This window comes from Oryzias latipes, chromosome 21, assembly GCF_053564925.1.
Source record: "Oryzias latipes strain Hd-rR chromosome 21, Olatipes_Hd-rR_3.1".
NCBI classification, from domain to species: Eukaryota; Metazoa; Chordata; class Actinopteri; order Beloniformes; family Adrianichthyidae; genus Oryzias; species Oryzias latipes.
Window position 1 is genome coordinate 30,002,520 of NC_136257.1, and position 11,126 is coordinate 30,013,645.

The window sequence follows — 11,126 nt, forward strand, 5'->3', positions numbered from 1 at the left end:
CAGGTTTTTATACATGCTTTGCATCACAGCTTCACCTGAGAGGCAGAAATATGCGTCAGCACTACTTCGAGCCTTAGTCATCTGTATGGGTCAACATGAATATGAATCTGCAGACCTGGGCATGTCAGGCCTTAGGCTACGTTCACACTGCAGGCTGAAACGACCCAATTCCGATTTTTTTGCCCCTATGTGACCTGTATCTGATCTTTTCATGACAGTCTGAACGACACAGATCCAATCTTTTCAAATGCGACCCAGGCCACTTGGGTATGTGGTCCTGAATCCAATACGTATCCGATCGTTTGAAATGCGACCGCCGTCTGAACGGCCAGGCCACATGTATCCGACCCGTACGTCATCGATACGCTACAAACGTTGTAATTCTGCGGTGAAGTAGGCGGGAAATAGAACATAAACATCTACCATGGCGGACGATGCTGCTGAGACTAGTCAGTTGAAGGGAAGCGAGGTCACCGATTTGATTCATATTTGGGGTTACAGCTCTATTCAGGCCAAACTCCAGGGCTCTTATCGTAACCGGGCGGTTTTTGAAAACATCTCCAGCGAAATGGACGAACGTTGTGTTGAACCTTTCCGTGATGACATTTTTTTCCCTTTTCCGACCGTGGTCAGAAGCGCGGGGGACCGAAGGCGGATCCTCCTCCGGGGTTCACTTCCCCGTTCGGACCCTCAGATTCTCCAGAGCGGGTTAATAAAGAGTCAATAGCATTTATTCTGGGGGAAACCTTCTTTTATTGCCGTTCTCCTTCCTCTCTAACACACAACATGAATGCGCGCCCCCACTGCCCCCCTCACTCCCTTCCTCGCTGCACGCGCCCTCTCCTCTCTCTTACACACACACATGCGTGCGTGGCTGCAGCACATAAACATCTCCATTCCACAACAGTGGGTACAGACGGTCCTGGCTCCAATGCCTTCTTAAAATGAGAAGATTGTAATTGTGCTGGCTCCTTTGTGAAAATAAATTAAAAGAGCTCCGCTGTTGACAACACTGTTGCTGACATCCATTGCTAACGGTAGCTACTTCCGCAAACGACGAGTGACGTCGTTCACCGTTGAGTACTGGTCACCTGTGGGTCATTTCACGTTCACACAGGAGATCACAAAAGTTTGCATTTAATTGGAAATGTGAACGGCCTTGCAAAAAAATCAGATTTTTTTCAAAAAATCAGAATTGAGCATTGAGCCCTGCAGTGTGAACGTAGCCTTACACACACTTGGGTTTACCCGTACGGATGCTGCTGGTTATTGAGGTGTCTGTAGAGCGCTTTTCTCCATGTCAAAATCAGCTGACTAACAATAATCGGCTTATGCTATGGTTGCAAATATGGTCACAAATACAACTGCCACCGCGTGATGGGGAGCCATTCGCAGAATTTCAAGATATCTTGCTGCCACCGGATTTCTTAGAAATCGCTGGCATGGTCATGAATGCAGACGGTGGCCCTCAGACGTCGGTGGAGGACGCCATGACAAAATCAGGCGACAGCTGGGTGGCCACACGGCGGTGGCAGCCTGATTACCGAAAGGCAGCAGCTCTAATTGGACGATGTGTAAATGTTTCTGGACGGCAGCCGTCGATATCAAGTAGTAGAGGTATATAAATAGTGAGTCATTTTGCATCATTCAAAACTCAGATTCTTCCTTTTCAACCTTCTTCTGCGTGTTGCTCTTCTACTATGAGTAGTGCAGCAAGCACAATGTTTAGGTCCCCTGCTGGCCGGGATCATCAAATTGTTGTCCGTTCATCACCAAGCTCCCAGTCCATGTCAACGGCCTCCGTTGAGTGCCCGCCCCCTGCTGCTGTCCGATTTTTAACAATGGGACAGCAGTCTGAAATTGGCAGATCATCAAACGATTTTGGGGACAATCGAGACCTTCCTATCAGTCAATTATCACGCTGCTGCCTTCCTGCCACCCCCCAGTCACTGGACTGCTATCACGCAACCTCTAAATGTGTCCTAGCAGCCACTGACCAATGTCAAAAATTTTCCAGTAGCCGTAAAAAATTTAACTAAACCTCCGTGGCGATTGTGTGGTATGTAAAAATGCCACTGCCACCTCCCAACCACAAAAGCCGCTGTGCTGTCACCCGGCGATTTTCTGAAAAAATTGCATTTAGGTTGTCACGCTGTTGCATTTTGGGATATGTGACCGTAGTCTAAGCACTTCACTGCTATCGCTGCATAAACTTGAAACACTTAATATATTGTGAACATTTTTGCAGCATGAATCTTGTTGTTTTATAATTCATAATTCATAACTAGTTTTTTATGTGCACACAATGCTTTATTTTGTCCATAGACTCATAGAGCAAAAAGACACAGTAATATTACTCTGGTCAGGGAGAAGAGCATCAACTTTCATCTCTCCCAGACATTGCTTAGCAAAATATACGATTGTTTGCAGAAAAGTGTTGATAGAATTGATTATCCTCATTGTGGTGGAAGTTTGTGTTTGGATCCAGAAACCTAAAAATCTGCATAACATACCATCACTGCAGTGATACTTCACAGACAGGTAGCTCCTACGCCGAGGACAGAGTTCATCCAACGAGTTCATGACTTTGGTTATGTTGCAGATGCGTTGGCCATGACAGCGAGCTGGAAAAAAACAAAAAGGTTCACCATGAGCAGCTGATAAACTACAGCAGGGATTCCGACACAGTGGGCCATGTTTTAACGTCAGCATGAGGGTCAGAAATCAATCCTCCAGGGAATAAAGTCAGTGCAGCTCTCCCACTCACACACAGAAGCGATGCAGAAATCTTTCAAAGAGACATTTTTGAACATTAGACCGTCAGTTTAAAGTCGTAAATACTAAAGAACAGCAGCAACACAGTTGTAGGACATAGAAATGTAGACGGAATAAAAAAAAACAGACGGATTTCAATGAAAATATTTAAAATCACTTCAATATTGTTGTCTTTGTACAGTGATTCATTGTTGGATGAATAAAAATATCCCTGACTGTAGATATAAACTGATAATCTCCACAACAGAATAAATAGTCTTTGTTACCACTTTAATCAGACATAAAAAAGGGTGTTTTATTTCTGTGGATTAAAGGAAACAAATGACAAGTGCATCAAACTAAAGAACAAAGGAAGATGAAATTCCTAAAGGCATTTGACTAAAGCTTATGAAAAGTGAAAATGACTTTTCTTGAAGTGAATTCAAGACTATGGGGTCTGATTTTACAAATAGCCCAAATTAAAAGTGCAAAATTGCTTGTGCATGAAAACATAATGACTAATTTGTGGCAGTGAAATGGTTACATTATAGAAAATACTGATTTCTGGTAAAAATGAAAAAAAGTAACATTTCAGAAAATACTGATCCTTGGTCAGAAAATAAATTGTACAAACTAATTTGTGGCATTACAATAGTTAAATCGTACAAGCGACTAGCTCATGGCAACAAAAGAGATACTTTGTACAAACAAAATACTAATTTGTCACCACAAAATAGCTAAATCATCATAGAAACGTCAAATTTGTAATCATACAATTGTTAAATTGTTGATTAGTGGTTGATTTATTAATACAGTACAAGCAATTCATGGCCACAAAATAGTTAAATCGTAGAAACAAATGTGTCTCAACCAATCAGTTAAATTATATGAAAGACTGATTTGTTGGCACAAAATAGTTAAGCTGTATGAACATAACACAAATATGCGGCCACAAAATTATTACATTATGGGACAAGATGCTAAATTTTGGCCATGAAATACCAATTTTGAGGTTACCACTGTCCCTGGACTGGTTGGTGAATAAATTGAGTGTACCTTTGCCTGGCCTTTTAATACCCAATTAAATTTTCTCTCTGAACTGATTTCTTGCAATGCCAGGATTTTTAAAATGCATTTGTAGCTCACTCCTAACCTAAAATTAAACTAATGATGTCTTTGTCCATCATATTTTATTAGTCTATATCTATTTTATTACCCAACAGCACACAATAATGTTCTTATGAGTAATTAGTAGCCTCTTTTGTTTACATGTTTTAATTAGTTTGTGGCCACAAATAGAAAAGAATGATGAAATGCTACTTTCCCAATAAATGTAAAAACTTTCTCCTCTACAGTAACAGAAGTATCCCATCATGAAGTTTCAGACCAGAAACCCAACCAGATATCAACTGAAAACATTAGAGCTCTTTTTTTTACATGTTTTCAGCAGCACTAATTCTGTCAAAGTATTGACTGTCACTCTGCAGAAAGAGATTGTCCACCATGGACTTCCCAGATGCAGGAACAACTGGTTAAAACTCTAAATCACGTGTGGAAGTTCCATTTTTAAAAAAAGAAGACATTTTGAAACTAAGAATAAACATAAGTGGATGATTAAGACTGTGGTGTTTCTTTTTTTTTCTAAATGTGCAAAGCCCTAGCCCTTAGTAGATCAGTCTTTTTTAACGTTTTTTACTACTTTACAATTTGCCATAAAAACGTAACTTTAAAATAGTTTTTTTGTGGCAAAACTAAATATCCATCCTTTATTACAACATCAGCTTCTTTTATAACGATATTTTTTTATTAAATAACACAATAATTCCACAATAAACCTGAAATTCCCAAAAACCTTAATTCCAAGTTTTAAAATTTTGTCATTTTTTACTGCAAAAAATTAAAAAAAGATAAATATTAAACAGAAAAAAATGCTTTCCAACAAAAATCTAAAGTACACAAATACAATGTAAAAGAACAGATGCAACTCCAATAAACTATATTTTTGAACCTAAGGGGATCACAATTATGTGCTATAACTCTTTTCAATGTTTGTTTTAAACCTAAAATTCAAACGTATAACTTTTTTGAACCCTCCATGTAACATTGTAAATGTAAATGACTCTAATGGTCACAGCACCTGTATGATTAGCAGATGCAATGGTGGGTGCAGAGACTATGGGGTTAAGTTCCAGATCATGCTGTGAAGCTCCATCTCTTTTCTAAATGTGAATATTTTTTTTCTCTTTTGTTCAGATTAAAGCTACAGGTTGATTGTGCCATTGGCCTTACAGATTATTGTTATAATTGTCCTGTAAACATTACATTTAAAAATGTTCATCCTGATACTTCAGCATCGTTCCTGAAAGCTTCACAAAAGGAATACATGTAGAAAAACAATGGGTGTCCTGTTTGTTTGCACTGTTGAGCACTCATGAGCTGATGCATAAGTAAACATTTCAACTGAAAGGGAGATTATATCACTTATTTATGTGTTATGTATTAGTTTTAAAAGCTTTTATGGCTGATGTCTGTGGTTCCATAGTCTGGTCAAACAAAGGTCTGGCGTGTGGCGTTGTGTTCTTTAAGCTTCCTGGCAAACATTACATAATAATAGAGGATTTAGTTTCAAGTTTGAAACGTTTCTGTTCATTTTAATCCTATAAAAACCAGTTTGGGTTGTTAAAACTTGAAAGAGTGCCAAAACACAGCAGAAACTGTTCCAAGGCACTATAAAAGAAAAAAAGAGGATCACGTAATGACATTATTTTGTTTTTTTAATGTTTTAATAGTTATACCAATTACTCCTGGTCATTTTAATCCAATTCCGTTGAAATAATGTCATTTAGACCAGATTGGTTTAGGTGTACTAAAAACAAAAACAAAACACCAATCTTTTTAAGTCAGAATATGCAAAAAAAAGAAAAGAAAAGAAAAACTCAGTTACACATCTGCGTGACATTTTGACAGGTAACAAAACAAAATTATCTTTGTAATACTGAACCACTAACACTTGTAACTCTTTACCTGTGATGGTTGCCTTCACATCCACCCAGCCGCACTCTTTCTGCAGGGACGCCGGTGCAGAGACTCCGGATCGACAGTAATGAATGCTTTCACGGCCGTAGAAGCTGCTGTCTATCATTAGCACCTCCTTGGAACTGCACTCCAAGGAGGTGTCATGACCAGCACACACAATCTTTCTTCCAGACTCTGAGAGGGACACGAAGACCGGTTATTCAGGCGGGCTAATCCAATTTACTTGTTTCGGACTGGGGACGTACCATACTGGCAGATGAAATTCATTTCTTGGTAGCAGTCACTTGTGGCCTCCCACTGGAAGCTGGAGCTCCTGAGGATGTGTCCACAGGCTGCGCCTGGTTGAGGGGTGCGCAGCCACTTTGAATAAGTGAGAGGTGAACCATCCAGCCATGAGAGAGCACCTGAAGATGAAACAGCTAGACAAACACATTTATGAGAATTAAGTGAATGCATGTGTAAATCTGAACTGTGAGAAAAAAGAGAACTTCTAGTAAAAGCCATTCATCAACGTATTTCTTCTCATTTTGTCCTTTAATTAGGGATGGCTTGACCCGATCACATGGTTTCAGACTTCATTGAAGTTGGATGTTGCATCCCGATCAGGGATCGGATATTGATTTTATTCTCATTATTGTGACCACCAATTTACATACACAGGCCACTTTATTCGGTCCACCTTGCTAGTACCGGGTTGGACCCTCTTTTGCCTTCTTCAACTGCCTTAATCCTTGGTGGCATAGATTCAACAAGGTACTGAAAACATTTCTCAGAGAGTTTGGTCCATATTGACATGACAGCATCACGCCGTTTATGCAGATTTGTCGGCTGCACATCCATGATGCCAATTTACCGTTCCACCACATCTCAATGGTTCTCTATTGAGTTGAGATCTGGTGACTGTGGAGGCCATTTGAGTCCAGTGACGTCATTGTCATGTTCAAGAAACCAGTGAAATGATTCCAGCTTTATGACATGGTGCCTTGTGCTGCTGGAAGTAACCATCAGAACACAGTACACTGTGGTCAGAACGGGATGGACATGGTTAGCAACAATTCTCAGGTTGGCTGTGCAATATAATCATCCTCAACTGGTACTAAAGAGCCCAAATTGTGCCAAGAAAATATCTCCCACAACATGACACCACCAGCATCCAGCCTGAACTGTTGATTGAAGGTAGTATGGATCCATCCTTTCATGTTATTAACGCCAAATTCTGACCCTACCATCCAAATGTTGCAGCACAAATGGAGATTCATCAGACCAGACAACGTTTTTCCAATCTTCTATTGCCCAGTTTTGTGATTCTGTGTGAATTGTAGCCTCGGTTTCCTGCTCTTAGCTGACAGAAGTGGCACCCAGTGTGGTTTTCTGCTGCTGTAAACCATCTGCCTCAGGGTCGGGCGTGAAAATCCCAGTATAACAGCAGTTTCTTGAAAACCTCAGACCAGTCCGTCTAGGACCAACAACCATTCCACCTTCAAAGTCACTAAAGTCACCTTTCTTCCTCATTCTGATGCTGGTTTGACCTGCAGCAGATCGTCTTGAGCATGTTTACATGCCTAAATACATGTAGATATGGTCAATGCAGTGTGATTGGCTGATAGTAAATTTGTGTTAACGAGCAGTTGGACAGGTGTGCTTAATAAATGAGCCAGTAAGTCTGTGCAAGTTTAACTTTTTGAAAGTTTATGACGACAAAGCAGCCTCTATTACGACAAACTTCATTGGGTATCTCAAAAACAACAAAACGTGGACCTTACAAAATCAACACAGTCCAGAATGACATGCGGTCAAAAACATTGATAAAAAAAAAAAGCTCTAACCAGAAAAAGTAGAGATGTTGGTTTTCATCAATACATTTTGTTCTTAGTAAGCCAGAAAATAACTCAAAAGCACTTAAAAACACATTAGTGGCTTTACTTTATGACATGTTGTTGCACTTTTATCTGCTTATTTTTTCATATTCCTTTCTGGATAGTTTAAAAACGCAGTGTTTGGTATTTTTTAACATGTTTTTGTGGCATTTTCTAATGATAGGGGATATATATACTTTAAAAATTAAGCTCTAATTTGCTTCTCTGAGTATTTCTTTATTAATATTGTGGTGAATCGGGTGTAGACTAAATGCTGTTTGGGCTAAAAACGGCATAATCATAATTAAATCAATCAAAAAATGATCGGAGTAGGTCTTTAAGTTTACTGCTGTTTTTTTATTTGTTTAATGTTTACTAGTTAACTACCTCAAAGAAAAGTACACAGATGAAGTGTATATGATAAAATATTGTGATTAAATAAAAACGGGGATAACCTGGATCTGTTTGCTTCGCATTTGTTCATATTTCGAATGTGTTTCAAAAGAATCGTATCAGCTGATACTCTAAATCAAAGGTCTCTGAATCAGATCAGGGTAAAAAAAATACCTGATCGGTACATCGCTAACTTTAAAGTCTATAAAGCAAATTAAAAGAAAAGAAAGAAGGATTCCTCAGACTCAAAGGCAAATCCAACATTTTCTTTCCTTTAAATTAGCAACAAAAAAGAGATTTGCTTTTTAGTTTCATGTACGGTGACTGATAATAGATGCTTTTACACTGTTTTATGGATGACCATTTTAAAGACCAGGTTTAAAGTGATTTATGAGAATCTTTGATAACTTAACCTCCAAGTTCTACAAGTGCATGTTTGGCTTTATTCCTGTAGCATTAGGGCCAAACAGGCATCTGTTCATGGAACACAAACATGTTCAAATGTTTTATAAATTCAACGGACGATTATTCCACCCAAAAGTGGTTAAAAAATAAATAAACATTTAAATTTGAGTTTTAATCTGAATAACGTGGCCTGCTTATCTTTTGCAGAGTTGGGAACGTTGTTCTTTTTTTTAAAGAGACGTGGATCTAAAAAAAAAATTGTGCATCATTGCTGAAATGTAGAAAAAAAAAAAAAAAAAAAAAAAAAAAAACTTTCATTTTTATTTAATTTGTTTGAAATCTCTGATCCTTAACAATAGTTGTTTTCGGTTTCTCTACTGGCTTACCTTCCATATGTTGGCGGTTACGGGTGGAGGTGGAAGGTGCCATTCCCAGCCACGCGTCTTTATCGGGGTCCAGGTGTTTCTCAAAGAAATTCTGAGTGTTTTTATCAGGTATAAATGCAAGGTGTCCTCCACTCTTCTCACACCAATCTTGAGCAGCGGGAAAAGACTGCTGCTGGTTCACAAATGCAAAACAAGACCTTCCGAAGGCCTTCTGGTCGCTGGGGCAGAAAGGTGCGACCTTCACCTCATTTTCAGACGAGGCCTGACTGATGGATGTCCACAAGATCAGCAGGTGCAGAATTGCCCAGCACATCCTTTCTGCTATCACCTTAAAAATGCCTCCTTGTTTCTCTTTCCAGTTTCCAAGAAATCTAACGTTCTCCTCCACTCAGGCTGCTGACATTTCGCTTTTGAACGGCTCAGAAATGAGCATCCCTCACACACCTCTGTTCTACTTTCACTCTGTTTATCTAACATCCAGAGCCACTCAGGAGCCAATCACAGCTTTGGCTTTGTGCACATAGGGACAAAACTGCAGCTTCACCCATTGATATCAGCTCCAATTTTAACTTTAAAAAAGCAAAAAGTTTACAAAGCATCTTTTCCCAGGAGAGATTCTCAAAGCGGTGCATTTATCACAACCATTAATTTGGATTTTGAGCAGTTAACAGCGATGAATCAAAAGATAAATATGTCAAACATGCAGTTTGGGTAAATTTAGCATCTCTTGGCTAATTGCGTGTTCAGAAACATGTGGACAAACAGTAACAAAAAAAAGAAAAAACAGAATATTTGAGCCAGAGAATAAAAAATTTACCTTCAAGAAATCAAAACAGTAAAAAGAAAGTAAAACATCATAAAGTGAAAGAATTAATATTTTAACGTTTTTTTTTTCTTTTCATAAAGTGCCAGTGCCATAAAGTGAGATTGTCTCAAGGTGCATCACAAAAAGAAAGAAACGTCTAATGAAGCGACTGTTATTTTCTATATCATGTCATTTGTCGTCATATATTTCAGACTTGGGGTGACCTGGGACGTAATGCACTGTCGCCCCACAGCGAGAAGCCCCCGAAAGATCCAGCTGAGATATTTCTGCTGGGATCTTTCTGTGTGGATTTTGCATGTTCTCCTGTGCTTTTTCTCAGGGAGCCCCAGTATCATCCCACAGTTCAACAACATGCTTCAGAGATTAACTGGTGACTCTAACTTGTCTCAACATAAGTGTGTATCCCTGCAACAGCCTGGTGATCTGTTGTGGACGTACCCCAACTTCCCAAGTAAGTGGGATTAACTCCAGAAACCCCATATAAAAAAGAGTCAGCAGTTCGCTAAATGGAGAGATCCAAATTAGTCCAGATCTTTTTACGGGCAATTTTCCTAAATGTACGCTGACAGGCCTACATACGTGACCAACAAAACATCTGATTTGGGAAATGTCTGTCAGATGAAAACAGCAACAATCCATGTTTTAAACAAAATGAACTCAATTTTTATGTATTTATTTCTAGGTACAGAAATGCTGTTTTGTAGGCTTTAGGATCAATGTTTGTTTTGTCCTGCATTAGCTGTGAACACCATCTATAGGTCGCCAGTCTGTCACAGGGCCACCCATTGACACTCACGCGTGCACACATAGAGTAACCAGTTAACCCATGAAGCATGTATTTTGGAGTTCCCGGAGAAACATGTAAACTACACACAGAAAGATCAGAGCTGGGATTTGAACCGTGCCCTTCTTGCTGTGAGGCGAGAGCATTAGGACAGTCACCAAGTTGGAGTTTAATCGACAAAACCCTTATTTTTTTTGTCCAGCTCTTTTCATTGTTTTCCTTTTTCCTTCTGCAATTTTGAGATTTAAGAAAATAATAATCAGATTTTAAAGTAATTTTATGTATTATTATATAGATATACATAATTTTAAATGACTGTAACTGTCTTTTGTCTACAGTCTTATTTTGCCTCATGTTTGTTCCGGATTTGCTCTGAAAGCCTCTTGTCCTCATTTCCACTGTTAACCTTAACACTACAGTAAGTCAACATGAAGTCTGGGTGACGCACACATCGCACAAAGAAGTTTCCACACACTGTGACTCAATTGGATCATTTTCCATGAGGTTTGGCCATGGAAAAGGTGCGCCCGCGGTTTCCCCGCTGTAAGAGAAGCCTGAATTGATTGGCCCACTAAAAGCAGTAATGCACTGCTTCTTTGGCATCATTGACTGCACAGCGGGTCTGGATCTGAGCAGATAACAAAGGCAGCTGAATGACTGCTTCACTACACAGCCACTCACTGTCA

General features: G+C 39.3%; 1 protein-coding gene across 1 annotated transcript in view; it reads right to left on the reverse strand.

Annotated features, from left to right (window-relative positions):
* The window catches only part of LOC101167330 (polycystin-1-like protein 2), a 55,401-nt gene extending 49,371 nt beyond the window's left edge, over nt 1-6,030 (reverse strand). The window contains exons 1-2 of the mRNA XM_078939012.1: nt 5,779-6,030; nt 2,514-2,624 (exon numbers count right to left, since the gene is read on the reverse strand). Of these exons, the coding sequence (XP_078795138.1) occupies nt 2,514-2,624; nt 5,779-5,896 (229 nt within the window). The 5' untranslated portion in view covers nt 5,897-6,030. The remainder of the gene's footprint in view (nt 1-2,513; nt 2,625-5,778) is intronic.
* Nucleotides 6,031-11,126: the final 5,096 nt, after the last annotated feature.